At 40.2% G+C, this 20,671-nt stretch overlaps 3 protein-coding genes across 7 annotated transcripts; 1 reads left to right on the top strand and 2 right to left on the bottom strand.

The window, feature by feature from the left end:
• Nucleotide 1: 1 nt before the first annotated feature.
• neil1 (nei-like DNA glycosylase 1) lies at nt 2-3,918 on the bottom strand. The gene is made up of 9 exons (XM_041037520.1): nt 1,702-3,918; nt 1,499-1,618; nt 1,207-1,315; nt 1,013-1,106; nt 785-906; nt 675-702; nt 503-573; nt 204-414; nt 2-125 (listed from the first exon to the last, which is right to left on the bottom strand). The coding sequence occupies exons 1-9, from the start codon at nt 2,154-2,156 to the stop codon at nt 79-81; spliced, it is 1,257 nt and encodes a 418-aa protein (XP_040893454.1). The 5' UTR covers nt 2,157-3,918; the 3' UTR covers nt 2-78.
• A 129-nt stretch (nt 3,919-4,047) lies between these two features.
• Nucleotides 4,048-7,253, bottom strand: commd4 (COMM domain containing 4). 2 transcript variants are annotated; one of them, XM_041037522.1, is made up of 8 exons: nt 7,195-7,253; nt 6,848-6,919; nt 6,652-6,717; nt 6,492-6,531; nt 5,640-5,759; nt 4,829-4,909; nt 4,534-4,710; nt 4,053-4,411 (listed from the first exon to the last, which is right to left on the bottom strand). In XM_041037522.1, the coding sequence occupies exons 1-8, from the start codon at nt 7,195-7,197 to the stop codon at nt 4,371-4,373; spliced, it is 600 nt and encodes a 199-aa protein (XP_040893456.1). In that variant the 5' UTR covers nt 7,198-7,253; the 3' UTR covers nt 4,053-4,370. The 2 variants fall into 2 exon arrangements, with proteins under 2 accessions (XP_040893457.1, XP_040893456.1); XM_041037523.1 differs by lacking the exons at nt 4,534-4,710; nt 4,829-4,909 and having other exon boundaries at nt 4,048-4,411; nt 7,195-7,229.
• Nucleotides 7,254-7,893: 640 nt separating this feature from the next.
• On the top strand, nt 7,894-17,440 carry sema7a (semaphorin 7A). 4 transcript variants are annotated; one of them, XM_041037516.1, is made up of 15 exons: nt 7,894-8,008; nt 8,441-8,676; nt 8,964-9,103; nt 9,772-9,813; nt 9,949-10,050; nt 10,283-10,385; nt 10,585-10,695; nt 11,026-11,168; nt 12,362-12,540; nt 13,617-13,725; nt 14,285-14,480; nt 14,665-14,777; nt 15,097-15,242; nt 15,358-15,416; nt 15,498-17,440. In XM_041037516.1, exons 2-15 carry the CDS (start codon nt 8,556-8,558, stop codon nt 15,917-15,919), a joined length of 1,986 nt encoding a protein of 661 aa, XP_040893450.1. In that variant the 5' UTR covers nt 7,894-8,008; nt 8,441-8,555; the 3' UTR covers nt 15,920-17,440. The 4 variants fall into 4 exon arrangements, with proteins under 4 accessions (XP_040893450.1, XP_040893453.1, XP_040893451.1 ...); XM_041037519.1 differs by having other exon boundaries at nt 9,949-10,044; XM_041037517.1 differs by having other exon boundaries at nt 7,898-8,013.
• The last annotated feature ends 3,231 nt before the right edge of the window (nt 17,441-20,671 follow it).

Below are 20,671 nucleotides of genomic sequence, written 5' to 3' on the forward strand. Positions count from 1 at the left end.
GAACGTTTGTAGAAATGTGTTTTATTAAAAAATATTTTACCATATAAAAATATAAAAACAGTCTCATACAGAGAGGCCTTATTTCCTGTTCTGTCTGGTAACTCTGCTGCTCCGTCTCTGTGGGCCTGCAACAAGGAGGACTATTAGTTTAACATTCCTTCAGAATTCCCCTCCAGGAGAAAAATAAAATATCAAGAGCTCACCTGCAGTTGGCTCTGCACTACTGCTCTTCCGTCTACGTGCAGCTGATCTCTTTTCATTCTGAGGGGTTTTAACTTCCTGGGCTTTTTCAGTCTGTCGTCTCTTGGATCTGGCTTCTGCTGGGCGGACATCCTTTTCTTTCTTTGGTGTTTTGGTCACAGTTTCCTGTTTGACCACCTTTTTCTTTAATGTGCTCTCAGTTCGACCCTTGGCCTACAAATGAAACCAAACAGGTGTTAAGAGTTATGTCTGTAGATTTTATTACAAGCCTAGCAAAAAAAAAAAGACTGTTAATAAATACCTTTTTCTTGTCTGTGTAATCATGGTCATCTTGTTTCTTTACTCTCTTTTTTGCCTTGGGTGACTTTGAATCTAAGATGAGCAAAAAATAGGACATCAGTCAGATGTACTGACTGTTCTCAGATACATTTCAGCTGAAGTGCTCAGTTTTATGTATTCAAAGCATTACATACCTTTAGGTACCATGGGGCCTGCATCTCCCTGAAGAACAGTATATATTTGTATCAGTGATATAGAAAATCTTGTACCAGAGATTAAAATGTAGGATTTTTCTTTAACTCACTTTGAACCACATAGTTCTGCCGTTGTGGTCCCGAACAGATTTCATTCCATCCACACAGTAACACTGCAGCCAAGCCTCAAATTCAGAGTAGTCTGCCTTCATGGGATCATAGCCCTTTCCACCTAAGCCACAACATGCAAGAAGAATTAAGGTGAAGCCTTAAACTCAAAATGAAAGCTAAAGTAATCTTTGAGCTGTGTTTTTCACAATAAACACATGATAACCCACCTAGGTTCACCACCTCCAGAGGCACTGTATGACACAGTCTGAGCAGGTCACCGGCCTCTCCTTTCACCCCTTTCTTTTTAGCTCTGCCTGAGGTCTTTTGGAAAGAATACAAAGAAGCAGTGTAAAATACAAACTGGTTATGGTTCAGGGTCTCTCAGTCTGAAGAATGTGTTTGTCTGTTCTGTTTCTTTCACCTTTGTGTCTGTGATCTCATTTTTCACAGTCTTGTTAGTTTCATATAAATCCTCCCACACAAGGCCTTCCAGTGTAGTCCGGGCAGGCACGAAGGGTGGAATGTTCAACCTTAAAAAAAGAAACATTTCTTAAGGCCCCTTTCTCTTGTAAAACTAAAAAGCTCTTTTGTTTTGATGAGTGTCTGAACCATTGTGCCTCCCATGGGAAGTGTGAAACTGAAACATGAAACTATCCACTATCCAACTATCCACCCGTTAACAGAATGTTCTGCAGGTTGTGCGTGTTTATCACCTGAAAAGGATTTCAGCCCTCAGATAGTTCCCGATACCATTGAAGTACTTCTGATTGAGCAGAACTTCACAGATGGGCCTATCGAAGGCACGTTCAGACAGGTGCGACAGGACGTTCTCCCTGCAAAATTATTAACTGGTCAGTGTGACAGCGATATTTTGATTGTGAATGGGACATAAGTGAAACTGTGAGCATTTACTAACCTGAAGCTTTTGTACTCAAACATGATGCAGGGCCCTCTGTCAGGCTGCCAAGTCCCATTGGGCTGCCAGCTGCCAAACCTGCGTGTATCCACAAAGCTCAGCACTCTGCAGGGCTTCTCTTTGGAATAAAAACGCAAATGGGCATGTTTGGGAAGCTCATCCTCTGGGGTGAGGCGGAAATGGCCCGACATCCCAAAGCGAAAGACAATGTCCATAGGATGGTCTGCTTCTCCTGCCTTCACTCTCTGTTTAGAACTATCACTCTTCATGGGCGTCAGCGTGAGCTTCACTTCCTTCCCTCTGGAAGCAGCTGTGATGCGATAGGCCTCACAGGTGAAGGGCACATCAGGACTCTTGCTGACCTCAGATTTTCTGACCGGTCCAGTAAACACCACACCATTGCACATTTTGTTCACGTAAAGGCTGGCCAGGTGGAGCTCGGGTCCCTCAGGCATTTTGTTGGAAGAGATGAGTCTGTGCTACAGCTGCAGAGAAACTGTCTGAGCAGAAATTATGACACAACATATCACATCCATGGCCGTAACTGCCATTAAGAACACTAAGGACCAGTCATCTGTTTTTAGCAACCTTTTGAGATTAAGAAACAATATGTTTAAATTCAACTCAAAATAAGCTTCCTCCAATTTTCTATTCATTGGAGTATGAAGATGGCTTTGAAACAGCATTCAGACCTTGCTGCTGAGAAATATTATACTTTATACAAGGTGTACCTGAAGAACTAACTGAATGAATTAAATATGAAAAATCCAAATAATAATATTACATATATACAGTATACACTGGACTCCAAGAGTCTGAGGCAACTTGTAAGGAAAAACCTGAATAAGTGAATCAAAAAAAAAAAAATGCAGGTGTACTGCATAGTATGATTAAGCAATCAACATCCACTCATTCTCTGTGGTGCGTATAAAAGCTGAGCAGGCCCAAATGATTGTATTAACATGGCAAGAGAAAAGGGCTAAGTAACTTTGAAAGAGGGTTCATTGTTGGGGCACATTTTAAAGGAGCTTCAGTCACAAAGGCTGCTCAACTGCCTAGTGTTGTCTGGCACGGTTTGAGTCAATGCAAAGTGGTTCTGAGTGATCACCTTCATCCTACAATGAAACATTTCTGCCCTGGTGGGCCACAGAATGGTCTGATGATAATGAAAATGATGTGAATCATATGCTGTGGCCTTTGCAGTCACCAGACCTCAACCAATGGGAGATTCCAGACCAAAGTGCAATGCTCCACACCACCATCATCAAAACACCAAATAAGGGAATAATGGACTAAAGGTGTTCCATCCTTCCAACAGAGACTTATAAAATTAATGTGAACTGAAGCTGTTCTGGCAGCACATGGGGGCCTAACAAATTACTAAGCCACTCTGTTTTTTCTTTTTCGTATCACCCATCTGTTTATAAATATATTAAAAAAAATATCTTGGTTTGTGTTCATTTTTTTGTCCCAGAGAGTGGCCGGATGTGTGTCGGACTTGTGACCTCAGTATTTCCAAAATCCTGGTTTGGGCCCTTTTTATTTATAGTCTATGCTTCTGCCATGAAAACATCAAGCACCACTGCCCAGACTTAGACACAAAAACAAAGTTTTCGCATAGTAAAACACGAAACATTCCGCAGACTCATTCTTAAACCACACAAAACGATGCCATACTCTCAAGGAGTATGGCATCACTCGGAGGTTACAACACTGCACATACGCAGACGGCAATAGCACGCCTTGCATTGGACCCTAAAATAAACACCATGCGTGTGGTGGGTGTATTTTTGTTTAACCATTTCATCCGGTCTGGAAAAAAAAACACCACCTTTCAACATTGCTCATGCCATAACAATGGGAAAGTGTATCTGAAGGCACTTCACGCTGATAAAAACAGGCGTTTTCACGGAGTTGCAAGGGTATCGGTTCGCACAACTCACCCGAGCCAGGAAAGAGTCTTCGCTGTTGATAAACTTGCAAATTTATCAAGCCGAAAGTGCAAATGCATAACCCACAGATATTGTCTTGTTCCTACACTCTAGCCAGGTCTGCTACTATGACGGGATACAGCACTAACAACACAGCTTTCACAACATGCTTGTTATCAAACAAGTTGTGTAACACCATCGCACGCCATTCACTTGATTTAAAATGTCGCGAGATCTCCACGCTTTTCGTGCTCGTTATTTATAATGGACCCATTCTCGTGTGTTTCTGATCTAAGTGGACGTTTCTTGTCATGTTCTCCAATAGTTTATTGAAAACGTTCTAGTAGTAAACGCACCGTAGAAACATAACCGAACACAACTCGAGCAAGCAGTAAAGCCCGATGCATGATGGGAGATGTAGGCCTTTCGGCAAAGAACACATTTTTCAGTGTTACACATTTTTATTTAGTTCTCCATGAGCATGTGAACGTAAACACATAAATAATCAACATCATTCAAATAAAAAAATGTTAAGTAAGAGTCAATATTTTACAAAAATGGTCCATTCAGAATTTTTGCTTCAGTGACAAATCAGCCACCAACTATTACTAATGTGGTAGAAAAATACAATTAAACATCTGTCACTCTAAATAAGTAATGAGCCTTTCACTATGGCACTTTTGGCAAACTATCAGCATCGGTTGTGTCCAGCTCTTGATCAGACCTTGAGGTCAGACTTCACTGTAGTGCATTCATCATAGCCTGGGCTTGTTTGAGTTCTGCAGAAGCACACATAGGAAAAGATTTATGACAACACACATTTGATAAAACATTGTGATAACAGCTGTTCAAAAAGGAAGAACTGTGAGAAAATTGTGATTCGCCAAGATGCAGAACTGACCTGCAAGCAAGACTCTGAACTTGTCAGCAGAAACAGAGACAACAGTGGTCTCTGTGGAGCCTGACTCTGCTCCTTGTGCCTGGAGTTTAAGCTGAATCATTGGTTCATTCACCTCTCGCAGCTCACTGGAGCTCAGAGTGTAGTCAATGCGCCATGACACAGCCTCCAGTCGTCCCACTGAAATTTATAACAGCAGATTCAATGTCTGCTTCAGTCAGCAGCCTCTCAAATGACTGCACTCTTTAATGGGAATTTTTGTCTTCCTCTTTAAAAAGGGTAAGATAGAAATGCTTACATCTCAGGCTTGTCTCCCTTAGTTTGTCTTGCAGTGCGGAGTGTTTGTCTTCATATGATTTGCAGAGCCCCGTTGTGTGTTCTAAAAAGCCGGGTGTACATAATTAATAGTCAATTATTATTTTAATCACATAAAAGTGTTTTAACACTGTATCAGCAGAAGTATGAAGACTGTACAATAAAAAAGCATTAACATCTATCCAATATACTGGGTATGTTCACAATATCTGAAAAAGAATATACAATCTCAAGCTGATGGAGAGTCAGCTGTGAGTGCTTTGTACTATTAAGGTCCCAAAGTCACAATGCATCACACCACCCACCCCACAACTATGCACTGTCATTGCTGTACATTGTCCCCTTGAAGAACCAGCTGCATACAGGTCATATCACATATCAGTGATACAATAGGCAATTATACAGTGGAAAAAGCTCTAACAATAGCATGATAGGCTGAGATTTAGGACCTGACCATTTCTGGGAATGAGGCAATTGTTTGTGTCCTGTGAACTATGATCCTTTTTTCATTTAGATTTTATCTACCAAGGCTCATATTCTGAGCACAGTTTCCGATTAAAAATGTGCAAACCTTGTAAATATTACACTTTGTATTAAGGAGCCTTTGGCCATCTGGCCGCAGTATGAGTCTGCTACATAAACTTCTTTTTTACAGTATTTTTTGCAGATTTTACAAGTAGTTAAAGAAACTGATCAGATCATGTGTTTCCACCTTTGATCTGCTATAATAAGAATTCCGCACACTTACTCTTGGCTCAAGCTGAAGTATGGCAAGAGATCCCCAGTGGACTAACCTTTAGGCAGACCGAGTTGCTGCAGCTCACTGGACAGAGATTCACTGTCAACATCATGCTTTGCTGCACTGGAGAAAATGAAGCTGAGCACTGCCACGCTAGCTTTGATGTCTCCGCTCTCTGCAAGAAAGATTGATGTCATGAATGCATGTTATATAACAAACAGTACAATGTATGATATAAAGTATGATAGTGTTATTCAGGAGGCTTGTGTGTTAAGTAAATAAGTCAGATTTAAATTCAGTTCCAGCAGTAAAGTAATATAACTAAGAATATTTATTCCAGTACTGCACATAAGGACAATTTTAAGGTGCTTGTTTTTGAGTTTTGTGTCACTTTATACTCTTTTGTCATTGCACTACTATAGTTTAAGTACCAGTTATTAATGGCATTGCTGATTAAAGCTTTACACACAAAACATATGATCAGCTTAGAGAACATGCTGCTTGTTGGGGGGAATACTAATGTGTACTTTAGCATTTGATACTAAAGTACATTATTGTGTATTACTTTTATCTGTGGTGTTGCTATTTTTACTTCAGTAAACTTTATTGTCACAACATCAGAGGTCTATGAAGCAAACAACTAAAATGCTATATGCATATTTTCATCTGCTATAGAGATGAAACATTAACTTTAAAGTGTATTAAGATTTAAAAAAAACTCAAACAAGGAAGCTGCAATGAAAACTTAAATACAAAAATTGCACTTGAAGGAATGGAGTTGGGTGGTGGGTAAAGTGTCATGTGTCTGCAGTTACGTTAGCAGCTTAAAATACAGTTATTGCACTCATGGAAGTAGCAAAGATCTAAATATTTTCCACCACAGGGTATGAGTAGAAGGGAGACTTACCAAACTTTGCATCTGCCGTGAGCTTTGCAACCTTGTCATACTAAAAAAAAAGTAAGACAGTGGGAGGACAGAATTCATAACAGTGAGTGAAATGTTTATATGTAAGTTGAACTAACTAGATTTATATATATTTATGTTGAACTACAAGTTAAACTCTTACATCAATGCCCTCCCCAAGTAAATCCTTCAACACTTGAGCACAGAGGAGTTTCATCTTGACACTTGACTGTATAAAATCGTAAGGCAGAAGAAACACATATTATTAAAAACCAACCAACCAAACAAACAAACCCCTATAAACTGACACTGAAGATGTGACATTACTGATTATGTACAGGACCTTTGGAACTACTCACAATTTTCGCTAATGTGCTAATTTCGGCAAGCACCCAGTCTGGGCAGTCCAAATCGCCACAGAAACGGAACCGCTACAACAGACAAGACACCTTGTAAGTAATGTATAATGTGCTGTAACAAAAGCATCCTCCAAAACACTGCAGCGTGAACATTTACATTAGCCGTCCGTCATTAAAGGCTACTAGGTTAGCCTGCTAGCTATACCTGAAAGCCGGGCTAAACGTTGACAGTGTTTTAAATAATTACATAAGGTATTAACATATCACGCGACTAAAACATCCTCTGCATAAACAGACTCCTAAACAAGCAAACTAGCGTTATGATTATGATTATTAAACGTCTTTACCATGGCTGTCAGTCAGCTGAGTAGATGCAAAAACAGAAAACGGAAACGGAAGAACGTCCTCTCACGTTGATTGGACGATGGGCTCGGGGCGTGTCTTACAGACCCGTAGTGGTCCTGATGGCGTAAGGTTTATTCTATGTTAAGAGCTCAAAAACATACTTTGCATTGTTTTACGGTCTTGACTTTTCCTACTGTTGTGTTCTCTATGGTATGCTCTATGGTTGGTGCTGATAGTACAACACAATCTCTCCAAAATCTCACATAAGTCTATTTTGATTTATTGAATTTGATAGCAGGACAGTGTTTTCTTATTTGGTGTAATAGCGCTCGGAGGGGGCGTCGCCCAGGGAGTAATTCAATGTAGAATGTAGAATTCAATGTAGAACCGCCACTGGTCACTCGTTTCTGTTATTGTCTCTACATTTTCACTGTTACCTTTATACTTGGAGCTGTGGGTTGTGTGAGTCAAATAGAGGGAGTAAAGCCTTTGTCAACAGAGCACAGAATTTTTTGTATGTTCTTCTGACGTGGTCTTAAGACTGAGGGAGGCAGACCAAGCGCCAACTTTAATTTTACTCTAAAGTGGGGGGGGGGCTGCACCGAAACCTGTATACTGCACAGTATACTGCAGTATACTGTATACTGCACAGTACCAAATCTCAATAAATATCCCGCAGCGATATCCTCCCTTCCTGACATCATAGCAACACTAAAAGAGGCGAGCGGCTCCCTCCCTCAGAGTGTCACAGTCACAGCCACAGAAAGACCAACCGGTGAAACTGATGAAAGATTGACACGGAAGATACAAAATGCAGTAAGGTCTATGTTTGAAATACTTATATGTTCTCCACAGTTTAAATTAGGGTGGAAAACTGTGCTAATGATACCAGACTGTATTCTTGGACCTGCATGGTGCATCTCCAAGTTCCGCTGGAAAAAAAATCATGCTAATCTAAGCTTTAAGAATGTGTTGTGGAGAAGACAATTCATTCTGTCACTTGGGGAATAGATGAGTCAGTGTAGGAAACCGGTTCACATTATGTATTTAGACTGTCCTGTCCTATCTGATGCCACTTAGAGTGAGTCTCCTTCAGATGTTTAATCTTTTTGATGTGGTTCTCATAAAAAAAAATTCCCTTTAGCTGTAATTTCTTTCTCATAACGTTTTTATTCTAAGCCTCATGTTGACATAGATTTCTCTATAGTTTTTTCCCCTATTTTTTTATTTTCTACATTTCATTCACAGTTTCCGGCCGTCGATTTAGGATTTGCGTACATGACTCTGACTGGAGATGGTGTACCGGAGTCCGCTGGATTATGTTGCGTAGAGACATAAGAAATATCCACAGCCAAGACGCAAAATGAGGCGATTCGTTTTAATTCATGTCTGGCTTTTTGCGGGGTTTCAGCGAGTCCTTAGTGTTGATCTGAAGGACGTACCGACTCTTGGATCTAAAAATACCCCGAGGCTGCTGAGCAAAGGTAACGACCGCACTCCTGCACTGAGACCCATCAAGTAAAATCAACTGACTGTATTTTAGATGTATCAGCGTTTCTAATCATTGTCGCTGTTCAGTTACAGACTTAAAATCAGTAACAGACTTAATCCTGCCTTCAAATCCTTCTTTTAAGGCTGCTAAAATAGATGACCTATCATTACTACCCGACACGAACGAGCAAATGCACAATGCTGCCATTGACATTCTAGTCTCATTTACATCCTATTAAATCTAAAATATGATAATGTGACCTTTCCTTGTTTTGCGCAGATTCAGTCGTTGGTGGATTTGAATACCATGTCAATCAAAAACACAGCGTGCTATTCTATCAAGAGGACTCCGAGGAGATGTATGTTGGGGGGACTGATTTTGTCCTGAAGCTCGATATGGATGACTATCACGTTATTGAGGTGAGTGTTTCTGGGCTAACAGTCTTCTCAAGTTGCCTCATGATTTATTTTTTATGTATTCTCTGTGTTTGATGTCTGTGTGCTTCATGAGTGAGACAGTGTTTTCCCATGCAACTGGACATAATTGCTATCCTAACAGGTGGCTGTCATTTGCCAGCTCACCCATTCAAAGCCATTTGGTGTTTGGCTGCTGGTGGCGATTACTTCACAAACAGTACCTGGCAACATATAATATACTAGAGTTTCTGTAGTATTATATTCCAGAAAATTCAGATAATGCCATCAGCAAAGAGATTTCTTTTGTGCGTCCATCTCTTAAAAATTAATGAGTAACAGGCTATTCATTGTGCTCTGACTGTAGGGCACGCAAGGGTCTTCATTTCAGTGGTTACTGGATACTTGCCTATCTGTATCTTGAGTGATACAGGTCTTGGCTAAGAAAGTAAACCTGAGAAATAAAAGTTGGGTGCCAAATTTTGCAATTTTATCTATCCTCCCTCTATTTCAAACATTATGAAATTATCAGAGGCACCAGGTTTTTAGTCAGAGCTTTGAGTGCAGCATTCCGCATTGGTTAGTAAGTGATAAGGACTGTTTAAAATGTTCATTTTCTATGTATAATGTCTCATTGAAAACTAAAAGGCTTTGTCAATTTATCTCTCCTGTAGAAGTTTCCTCTGAAAACAACAGGGCAACAGCAGTGCCAAGAGGTTGGTAACTAGAAAATGATGATTTATGATATCAGAAATCAATTTTCAACAAGTTTGCTAAATATCTGATTTTTAAAATGAAGTATAGAATCAGTTGTGTGTAACAACTTGGCAGTAACAACCTCTGTATCGCAGGGTCCCTGTGAAAATGTGATCACGGTCATTGAGAAGTTTCAGGACAGCCTGTTTGTCTGTGGAACAAATGGACACAAACCGCAGTGTTGGAAACTTGTGAGTGTTTGCACATGTGGTACACTTAATGCTATATTTGTCTTAAAACACTGTAGTTTTTATGGCCATACTGTCCACAGCAGTGCAGAGCTGATTAATGATGTAGCTGTGGCTCTGTTTAAACTTTAATTACATTTAAATAGAGTGTTGGCTAGTTGCTGTTGTGTGTTTCAGTATTTTCCAGTCACAGTTGTTTATAGCTAAGTTAATATTCTGCTGACTCTCTGTGCTTCTACAGTTTTCATCAGTGAACAATCAGTCTCATGAAATAGTGGAGAGTTATGAAGGGACGGGCATCTCTCCGTTTGTGTACACCCAGAACTCCCTGTCACTCACAGTTGGTATGTACAGCATGGTGCATCTCCTTGCATCGCTGTGGGCCATGTTTTTAAAATGTGGCTCAGAATAGCACACTTATGTAAAACAATGTCAAGTCATGTGTGATAGCAGAGTTGGCAAGCCAGTGCATTTTCACAGGAATATACTCAATAATTGAACATTTCTTCTCATTTTCATGTGATGTGTCTCTGTTATTTTTAGAGGAGGACCTATATGCAGCAGCGCCTTTGGGTACTGACAGAAGTTCATTACAATTCAGAAGGAAAGCTGGCAGTAGAACTAATGTCTGGATGTATGAAAACTGGGTGACAGGTGGGTAAATAACTTAAATCAATTCATGATGGAGCATCATGTAAGTCCATTAGTATTGTGTTGCCATATCATACAAAATACAGAATGCTCGCATGATCTTGCATGTGCTATCACACATGGAGTATTTGCACCTGGTTAGTATCATTTACAGTGGGTCAGTTTGCCCTGAAACTGTTCAACCCTTATCTCGGTCCAGAGTGTTTACCTCATTTTGTTTTTTTCCATGTTGAGCATTTGCGTCAGATGTTGAGTCCTGGCCCTGCACTGTACTGTAAACCATGGAGAATGGTAAACATGCTCTCCTCATTTGACCCCTGTTCTTTTTTACAGAGCCTACATACATTTCTGCATCCTGGGTGAAGCGAAAAGAAGATCCAGAGAATGAGAAAATTTACATCTTTTTCCGTGAAAAGAACTCAGACCACAGTCCAGAGGCTGACCCCTGGATATCTAGGGTTGCCAGAGTTTGTAAGGTATGCTGCACACTGCAGTGGACTCATTACTTCAGTGAAGCTCTCACCTTTCTAGACTGATAAGCTCCCAGAAACCTTATAAGCTCAGCTTCAGTAATCAAGCTAATAGCCATCCAAGTCCATAAGGCATCATTAATTTGGCTCTGAGAAGCATTTCTCTGAACTAACAAAGTGATCAATACATGCATGCACGTAACAGCAGCAGAGAAGCAAAGAGTGCAGGCTATGCACTAAGAATGTGATCTAATGTGCCACAGATCAGTTTTATTGGTACTGATCCTACTGGTGACTTTGTTGGTAATGTCATTATAAGATATCAATCTACCCAAATCTAGTTCAAACCACTTGGGTTTGTTTGCTAACAGGGCTATAAGACAAAAACTGTCTTATAACTGTATAAAAGATAGATATAAATAGGCCTATAATTATGAAAAAGAACAGTGTACGGGCTTCGTATTTCATTAGAGACAGTATTTGTTCAATGTTACTGTTCTCAGTTTCACTCAGTGAAATGCAGTAATAATTTTATTCTCTGTTAGTGTGTCTGCTGTGCCTAATACAAAAACCCCTCAGGAAATTACCAGCAAAGGAAGATGAAAAGCCACCATCTCTCAAACCAGTGTTGTCTGGTGCTGACGTTAATCTTTGTTTCTTCTGGGAACAATGGTTAAGGTCATCCCTTATTTACAGGTTTATCAGTAAAGTGCAGGATCTGGATGTACTCAGACTGAGGTCTGAGGCTCTTATGCTGTTATCATGGATAATATAATAACCCTGTAGGAAATTAGTATTTTGCCTGCACTGTGCTAAAAAAAACACAGGGTGATGGAAATATTGTGGGCAAGGTGACAGGCCAAGGTTTTATGAATACATTGCCAAGCTTTGACAAGTGTACACATAATTGAACTACATTAATGTTGTAGTACCAGTTGCAGGGTGGTCTCATTCCCACTACCAGTACCAAAGAGTCAGGCTTCCTCTTCCTTGATTAATTACAGTGTTTTCAACAACCTTGTTATTTGACATCTGTGCAAAACAAGACTTGCCCTAAAAGCAGTTAGGTGTTTTGCTCCAGATATCATGGCCCATGTAAAGACAGTCCTATCAAATAACCCTTAGTTGATGAATTTCAGTTTGAAGAAGAAAAGTGAAAGAGCGTCTTCCTGGTGTAATTTGCTGGTATTATTTTGCAGGTAGATGAAGGCGGATCAAAGAGATTCTTCCAGAACATCTGGACATCTTTCCTAAAAGCTCGCCTCGTCTGCGGGTTTCCAGAGGAGTCACTGTATTTCAGCCGTCTCCAAGACATTTATGTGGTGCATGCTGAGGACTGGCACGACACCAGAGTCTATGCTCTCTTCACAAGCAGCTGGTTCGACACTTTCCCTTCCGTACTAGCAACAACAAAGCAACAACATGAGTAATGTGGTTACTGGACAGCACAGAATGACACTTGCTTAAGACAGAAAACTCAGCATTTTGAAATATGTTTGACCTAAACCTAACCGTTTTGACCCACAGAGTGTGTGAATGTGCACCTGAGGTTACATGTTAACATAGTACTTCTTATGTATGGATTTAGCCTTTCAGATTAGACCCACAAATAAGATTAATGTTCATTTCATCCCTTACTACCTTTTAGTCTCATATTAGGAGATGTGCACATGTTCATGTTTATATTTGTTAGACTTGATTGTTTGCTTAAAGGGATTCTCCCGCAATTCAGTACTGCACTCCCAAAAAGCATATGAGATACCTTATCTTCAAGACAGATGGATCAAGCTCCAAAATCACTGGATCCCACAATACCATGATTTCATTTGACCACCCCTGCCTGGCAGGAGGCTCTTTAAGACTTAATGCCCCCTGTCTATAGTGCAATGACTTTCTGTTATGAATTTTTAATCCCCGGGCCTAATCAGATGATATCATCAGGAATTATCTTGTCAGACTTAACAAAGCTTCCCCAGAGCCACAGAAGTTACAATACAAGTGTTTCTGGACACTGAGTAGTACTCTTCATTATGTGTATGCCTCACTGAGCACAACCTGAGCAGATTATCACACCATATGGACAGTGAGTACTGTGTTTGCTTTATGTCCAGGGGAGTTGCCCTTCTACCATTCAACCAAGCCACTAGCAATTGAAAGGACACTTATGTCTGTTTGCGGAAACTGTATAAACAAATATTTAGATTCACTAACAGACATGTTAGTGGAAACTGAATATTCGTTTATAACCCCTGTGTATTCTGTCAGATACACATCGTTGATTAATGGGGTTACATGAATCTCGCATGTTCTGTTTTGTGGGGACTACACCCAGTTTGGCCAGTTAATTCAGTTCTTCTTCGCCCAGTACCAAAAAAGTTTTGTAAAAATCCAATCATTACTTTTGAGATATTCTGCCGTGCTATCCTCAATTGTCTTTTTTTTTTTAACTTCTAGGAACTCTACAGCAGTTTGCATCTATTCCATAGGAATGATTGAAGACGTATTTGAGAACTCAACTTTCAAAGGCTATGACAAAGATATTCCAAAACCCAGGCCAGGAACAGTAAGGATCTGTTTTGTTGCTGTGTTGCCTTGTAGTTACAGTGTAATTCTCCTGACGATTTCAGTCACATTTGTTGTGGACAGTCACATGTGCATGAGTGAACTGTAAGTGGAAACAAATAGGCATGTTACGTAATGGGTGGATATGAGGAAAATGTCAGTCTACATTTTTTTTATCCACATCAAGTGTGGTTCATTGTTTCCTTCTTAGAGACTGTAGAGGTTTTTGTACGTGAAGTCTATTTTGACTTCAGCCCGTTGGTAAGGAACTAAAGCATAAATATAGAGTTGCAAAATTTCCTCTATGTAGATGTAAATATTAACTGATCCACTGATTGCTTTTCTTTTCAAGAGGAAGACTTGTTACTGTGGCTTTTTCTATATGGAAACCACTTAATTTGTTTTTATACAACTTCAGAAGACTCCAGTTTTGTGTTTCTGAGGGTATTAGAATTTCATAACCTGGGTGTCCTGCAAACATTCATTTTATGTTCCCACCTCCTAGTTTGTAGACTACTTTCAAATATAAAAAAAAAAAACTTTCTGTCCATATCTTTCAGTGTGTAAAAAACAGCAAGAGCCTGCCACTGACCACAGTCAATATGGTGAAGGATTACCCAGAAATGACTGACTGGGTTCACTCTGTGCACTACACAGCCCCATTTTATATAAGCAGCAACAACTACACCAAGATAGTTGTGGATCAAGTTCAAGCAGTGGACCAGCACATGTATAGAATCCTGCTTCTAGCCACAGGTAAACTGTTCAATACAGAGACAGTCTTCAGTACTTTTTGCTAGTTGTGTGTGTGTATTTCCCCTTTGTTTGGCTTGTAGTCAAGCATTGTTTATTATCTTTGCTTTAAATACTTGGCTAAAAATATAACCTAGAGCAGCACTCCCAAAATAACAATACTTCAAACTGTGTGCCGTTCCAACAGATTCTGGGAAGGTCCATAAAATCTTAGAGGCTGGATCTGAACCTTTCATCATCTCTGAAACGCAGCTGTCCAACAGTTCCACAATACAATCAGTGAAGCTTGACTCCAAAAAGGTAAAGCTCATTTAAAATTTCAACTCTTTTCAACTCTGTTTTGGTTTGACAGCTGGACACTACAGTTTTGGTTTAGCTTGAACTTACATACATAAAGTAGCCAAAGACACAACTTCAAATGAATGCTAATGTTGCTCCACATCTGCTGGACATGTGAATAGGCACTCATTTGCTAATATGTTTGCTCTAATATGTTTTTTTAAAGTGATGATATGTCAGTGGATAGTTTACAGCTTGTTGCACTGCACTCAAGGTGATGAAAAAAAACTGTTAATGCAACGTTAAATGGACATTATGTTTTGATATTTTTCTTGCTCAGAAAAAGTTAGTCGTGGGTTTTTCAGAGGAGATCTCCATAGTGGACCTCCAGAGGTGTCAGGAGTACAACAGCTCCTGCGCAGATTGTGTTCTGGCCCGGGACCCATATTGTGCCTGGACTAAGTCTGGATGTGTCCCGACTGTCCCGTAAGTGTCCACAATGACAGACTCATACAGATGAAACAGATCATCAGGGCAAGTTACTCATCTCAAACATAAAAAAGTGTGTCAGGTGGAATATGTGTTTTGTTTTTGTTCACAGTGGGGCTATTCAAAATGTCATGGATGGGAAAACAACTGTGTGCTCGAGATCATTAGAAGGTAACTAATGGTTACACTGTTATCATTCACGAAACAATTATTGTCACATTTATATCTAATCCTCTTTGTTTCTTCTTTTAGAAAGCAACACAGTAAGCCGCACCAAACGGGACATAGAATCAACATCACCAGTCAATTTGGGGACAATGATTTCAGTTCATTCAGTCCCCCTGGGCGTCCCTTTCTATCTGTCTTGTCCAATAGACTCTTACCACGCCGTCTACACCTGGGAGCATAGAGGCCAGAGCAGCCCTTGCCTGCAAATGCAATCTAACTGCCTGCACCTCATCCCTGCCATGGCACAAGAGAACTATGGCATGTACGAGTGTGTTTCCAAAGAGAAAGACTACACCAAAGAGGTGAAAAAATATCATCTTACAAAGCAAATAATCCCAGACACCCGGGTGGATCTTGATATCCATTATAGAAAAAATGGTGCATCTGTTTTGTCAAATACAGTATCGGCCATTGGACTTGGACTGGCTGCAGCACTCTTGCACTAATAACAATTTAAACTTCACTCTACTTTCTATTTGAAAGGTCTTCCTGTTTCTTAAAACCCTCGCATTTGAAAATGTTCTGCCCATTGCTAATAAGGCCAGGACACAGGTAACACTAAAGGAAATCCACTGAAACTCCAAGGATAACAGCTGGAACTGGAACATTCTAAAACCTTGAGCTAGTCTTTGTGCATATGGTCACATAGTAGACGGGTTTGGCTGAAAAGTTAGGTTTCAAGTCTACAGGAACAGGCTGTAGCCAAGTTTGCTGCATTGTTTAAAGAGAGGCCAGAACAGGAAAAGGTTGCTATGATGGAGTAAGAAAGCAGTAGGACACAGCTTAAAAGCTGAGAGGCCCTAATGTTTCCTAATAGTGTTTGCTTAGCTCTTGACTTGAGCATCCTGAATGAAGTACTGCAATGTTTCATTGACTGAGCACTTTTAAAGCAAGTAAAAATGGAAGGTGTAATGAGTAATCTGAAGGAATACACTTTTACAAGGTTCATTCTCTGTATGACCATAACAATCAAACCAACCACACCCTTAAAATGTTGTGATCATAAAAGCTTCCAGTCAGACACCCACCACCATATAAAATACAGGAAGTAAGAGTGGTGTAGTTCTAAGTTCTGCACATGACGAGGTCAGTTTGCAACTCTTTGGTTTATTAGAGGTCAGGGAAATGTAATGTTCCTTTGTGGATCTCCTCTGTGCCCCGCTCAGATTATGTCCTTCACAGAGTTGCATTAATCAGTAAAGGGTGGGCACACCCGGAGACCTTCACTTCAGTGTTTTGTTCAACTCCTCCAACTGTGGGAGGGAGCTGTTAGGAAAACAATGAGAAATGTTTTTCTACAGAGAAAACAATGTGTAGCTCCTAGAATAAAAGGCACTTTGTTTTTTTTGCACGTCAGTTCTGGCCAAAAGTACAACTTTCTTTGAATTCTGTATTTATATACAGAAACATAGAACATATTTGAGATGGTTGTTGCAGGGAATGGTTTTGACTCTATCTACAGAATGTGCACACTGTCACTTAAGATTTTAAACAGCTACTTTTCTAGCTGCTTTTCTAGTTCTTTATATGAAAGCGAGACTCTGTAAGAAGAACAGCTGTTGCCACAACTGATAATTTTGAGACTAACTCATAGTGCAGCAGTAGCAAAATTAGAGACAAGTCAGAGAACTAGCAATATCTAACTTAAGTTTGCTAGCAAAACTAAGCAAAACCCCTCATTGTAATGAAGTGAATTCTGGTATATTTTATATTGTATGAATTCAACTTTTTGCTTGTAAGAAAATGAATGTTATTTCTTTTTCCATTGCATGATAAAGTTACTGGGCTAAATGTATTTATTATGTATATTTTGGTACGATCTTAATGTTTATTTTTTGCTAGATCTGTTATTTTAGGGAGGGTTTTGAAACTCAAAAGTAATATATGTCCATACAATGTCAAAACATGTTTATTTTTGCATAATCTTTGCTTTCCCAATTATTAAAATAAATAAGAGAAGAAGAATGGAGCTGAAAATCCATAATATTATTCACAAGGAGTCATAGTCACAAGTCTCTTCCTCTCTCTTCATATATCCACTCATAAATGATTTGAAGAAAGCACTTCATTCTGCCTTTGTAGGTCACACCTTCATCTGACATGGCACTCAGTAAACCACGTGGTGCCTAATCAGAGCACAGACAACACTGTAAAGATCTTTAGCTTAATCTGTCTTGTTCCCGGATCCAAAGTCTCAGCCCTGCCGAGGATGACCAAGTAGATCTTGATTATACGGCAGGAAGTACGTACTATCTTCTTTGTCATCATTCCAGAACTAATCGGGGGGGACGGAAATCCTGGATTCTTGTCAAATTTTCTTTCAGATAAGCTAATTGGGCAGTTTCCCAATTCCTAAGAATTCTCAAATTTATATTTCACTTGCTAGTTCCAAGACAAACACCAGGATTACATATCTACACAGCACCACTGAGTCTGATTTCCATTTTCAGATACTGAACACTGCGAACGCCTGTAACAAAGTGAACTTGCTGTGATTCTTAGTGATACTGAAGGAAGGAACATCATGAACAGGACAAAATTAATGGAGCACAGTTGCCTGGGTGTGTTTCTTTCAAGCTTTCATGCTTGTGACCTAACCCTGCTGTTGTTATGTTGGATTGGGTTGGGTTGCTTTGGAAAAACATTTTTGTTCAACAGTGACTTCACATGCTATAAAACTCACTTAATGTCACAGATTTTTGCTAGTTGTTGTTCATCTGAGGTTTCACCATAGACTTTTAAAGGCTGAGAAAGAGGTGGCTCTGCATGCTTTATACAAGCCAGCCTCAGATCGCTTTAATGACCTGAGGCTGGCAGGTCAGCTCAGGCTGAAGCCAGAGCTGCCACGGACACCTGTCCTAGCAGCTACTTGTCAGCTGTGGTGTTTTCTTGGGTGGAGATAAACATGTTGTTGTAGAGCTGTGATAACCATAATTTGTCTGAGGGGTTCACATGAGTCCATGCAGTTTAATTAATTCCAAAGCTATCTGCTCAAGCTGCTGGATAAAATCAACATGTTTTCATGACAGCCTTTGGCTTCGCACTGCATAGCTAAACTCGCTGATAGGATTTTCTGAAGGCCTACTTTAAGATACTTTCAGTGTCAATATCTGGAAGGTGCCAAACTGCAGTCTAAATTGTGAGATATGGTGGCCATGAGCTTCTGGTTTTGATATGAGAACGAGTAAGACCTTGATCCCCAGAAGACTTGGAGTGCAATTACTTGTTTTCCTGTTGTGCCTCTGTGGCAGGAAAGTCTGTGGGAAGGAACTTCTGAAATTGTGAAACAAAAGCAAACAAACAACCTTTTTTCTTTTCTCTAAGAAATGAAACCAAAGTCATGATTCTTGGCTTGAACCACACCCAGTGAATTAAAAACACTAGTTAAAACATATGAAATGATTATGAATTTTCAACATTATCAAAAATATTTATTAGTATTTGTATGCTTGAATAAGTTACTTACAGGTTTATTTGATGTACAAGAATCATAGAAAGCCTGTCTGTAATTACAGTATTGTAACAGCAGAGGTCACTGTCAGCTTTTTTAGACAGTCTTTAAATGGGATCAACATGTTTATAATCTCAACCATTACTATGGCAACTAAATTCCTGACCCCAAACTCTTCACCCTAAACTGGCCTTTCATGCACATGCAGTCAGAGTTCAGACAACACTGTAAGGATCTTCATTTGGATCTGAGGTGTCCTGATGCTATAAATATTTGTAAGAATGTGTATAATCACATAATCACACACTGTCTTATACCCCCAGAAAGACAACACTACTAGCACACTAGCAAACCACTGAAGAGAGATGAATGGCTCCTGACATGCTCATACACCTGCTGTCAGGGTTCTGGGTGTGTATACAGAAACTGTGCATAATAGGAAACACTTCTGGGTTGAGTTACCATGAGTCCTTGTTTTGAAAAATCATCTGGTCCTGGCTGATTTATGATAAGGAGCTGCAAATCCTAACATTTTGAACTCCCTTTAGGACATTACACTTAAGTAAAAGCTTCAGCGTCACTAACGACTTTTCCTTCAAGTTCTTCATTTTTATTATATTTAGTCAAAAATATTTCCAAAGCAGCAAATGATAAAGCAATTTAAGCTCTTCAAAATGTTTCATTTGTCGTTTATCAGATGAAGGAAATAAACACACTGTCATCATTTCTGATGGACTGCTATAATATACCATTAGTCTACCATCACAAAGAAATTGTCATTATGTAATTAGCTTAATGTACATTGTCTTTGACCAACATTTCTTGATACTTAATGATCAGGTTGGTGTTAAATTTGGTGGAGATTTTCACGGTCCCATCAGGAAAACGAAAAATTTGATGACCTCATGACCTCACACTAACATTGACCCAGACTTCAGTATTGAAATGAACGACCCAGTGACCCTTCCCATTTTCATTTATACACTTTGCAGGGGGCGTGTTCACACCCATCGCACATGCCTTATACCATACATGCACATAGGTGCATGATGGGAGATGGCCACTACCGCTCAAAAGTTTGGGATCACTTGTGAATTTCTTGATTTTTCAAAGAAAAACACATTTTCATGCAGTTCACAAAAAACTTTATCCATTTCACAAAACAAAAAAGAAACTGAAGTCTGGGACAAAAAAACGTGTTCATTTCACAGTTTTCAGTTGTGAGACGGTTTTGTACTGTGGACAAAGTTATTTCACAATTTGATGGTCTGTCTGACAGGCTGGTTGGCGTGAGCCCCTGTCTAAGTGTAGAAACTGAAACCGTCAGCCAGGTGTCCTGCACGGCTGGCTTGTATGACAAGCCGAGCGATAGGCGCGCTCGAGCCCGCCTGCATAGGCGGTGTATGATCAAGCCTACCTGCACGGCCTGGCCAGCCAACGGGCGAGATCAGCCGCTGTTAAAATTAAAACCGCCGGCCGCAAGGCCGGCACCTTGGCTCGATCAAGCCTGCCTGCACGGCTGGCCTGTCTGACAGGCCGGCCAACGAGTGAGATCAGCCGCTGTTAAAAGTAAAACCGCCGGCCGCAAGGCCGGCACCTTGGCTCGATCAAGCCTGCCTGCACGGCTGGCCTGTCTGACAGGCCGGCCAACGAGTGAGATCAGCCGCTGTTAAAACTAAAACCGCCGGCCGCGAGGCCGGCACCTTGGCTCGATCAAGCCTGCCTGCACGGCTGGCCTGTCTGACAG

The sequence above is a fragment of the Toxotes jaculatrix genome, chromosome 5 (assembly GCF_017976425.1).
Source record: "Toxotes jaculatrix isolate fToxJac2 chromosome 5, fToxJac2.pri, whole genome shotgun sequence".
Classification (NCBI taxonomy): domain Eukaryota; kingdom Metazoa; phylum Chordata; class Actinopteri; family Toxotidae; genus Toxotes; species Toxotes jaculatrix.

What these genes read in the sequence shown, in the direction of transcription:
- neil1 (XM_041037520.1), bottom strand. Translation starts at nt 2,156, where the DNA reads ATGCCTGAGGGACCCGAGCTCCACCTGGCCAGCCTTTACGTGAACAAA. An exon ending in TTTGAGTACAAAAGCTTCAG is followed by an intron (nt 1,619 to 1,701) that starts GTTAGTAAATGC and finishes ATAATTTTGCAG; the next exon opens with GGAGAACGTCCTGTCGCACC. An exon ending in ATTACACAGACAAGAAAAAG is followed by an intron (nt 415 to 502) that starts GTATTTATTAAC and finishes TTTCATTTGTAG; the next exon opens with GCCAAGGGTCGAACTGAGAG.
- commd4 (XM_041037522.1), bottom strand. An exon ending in TTAGCACATTAGCGAAAATT is followed by an intron (nt 6,718 to 6,847) that starts GTGAGTAGTTCC and finishes GATTTTATACAG; the next exon opens with TCAAGTGTCAAGATGAAACT. An exon ending in CACGGCAGATGCAAAGTTTG is followed by an intron (nt 5,760 to 6,491) that starts GTAAGTCTCCCT and finishes TCTTTCTTGCAG; the next exon opens with AGAGCGGAGACATCAAAGCT.
- sema7a (XM_041037516.1), top strand. Translation starts at nt 8,556, where the DNA reads ATGAGGCGATTCGTTTTAATTCATGTCTGGCTTTTTGCGGGGTTTCAG. An exon ending in CCCGAGGCTGCTGAGCAAAG is followed by an intron (nt 8,677 to 8,963) that starts GTAACGACCGCA and finishes TGTTTTGCGCAG; the next exon opens with ATTCAGTCGTTGGTGGATTT. An exon ending in GTATGAAAACTGGGTGACAG is followed by an intron (nt 10,696 to 11,025) that starts GTGGGTAAATAA and finishes TCTTTTTTACAG; the next exon opens with AGCCTACATACATTTCTGCA.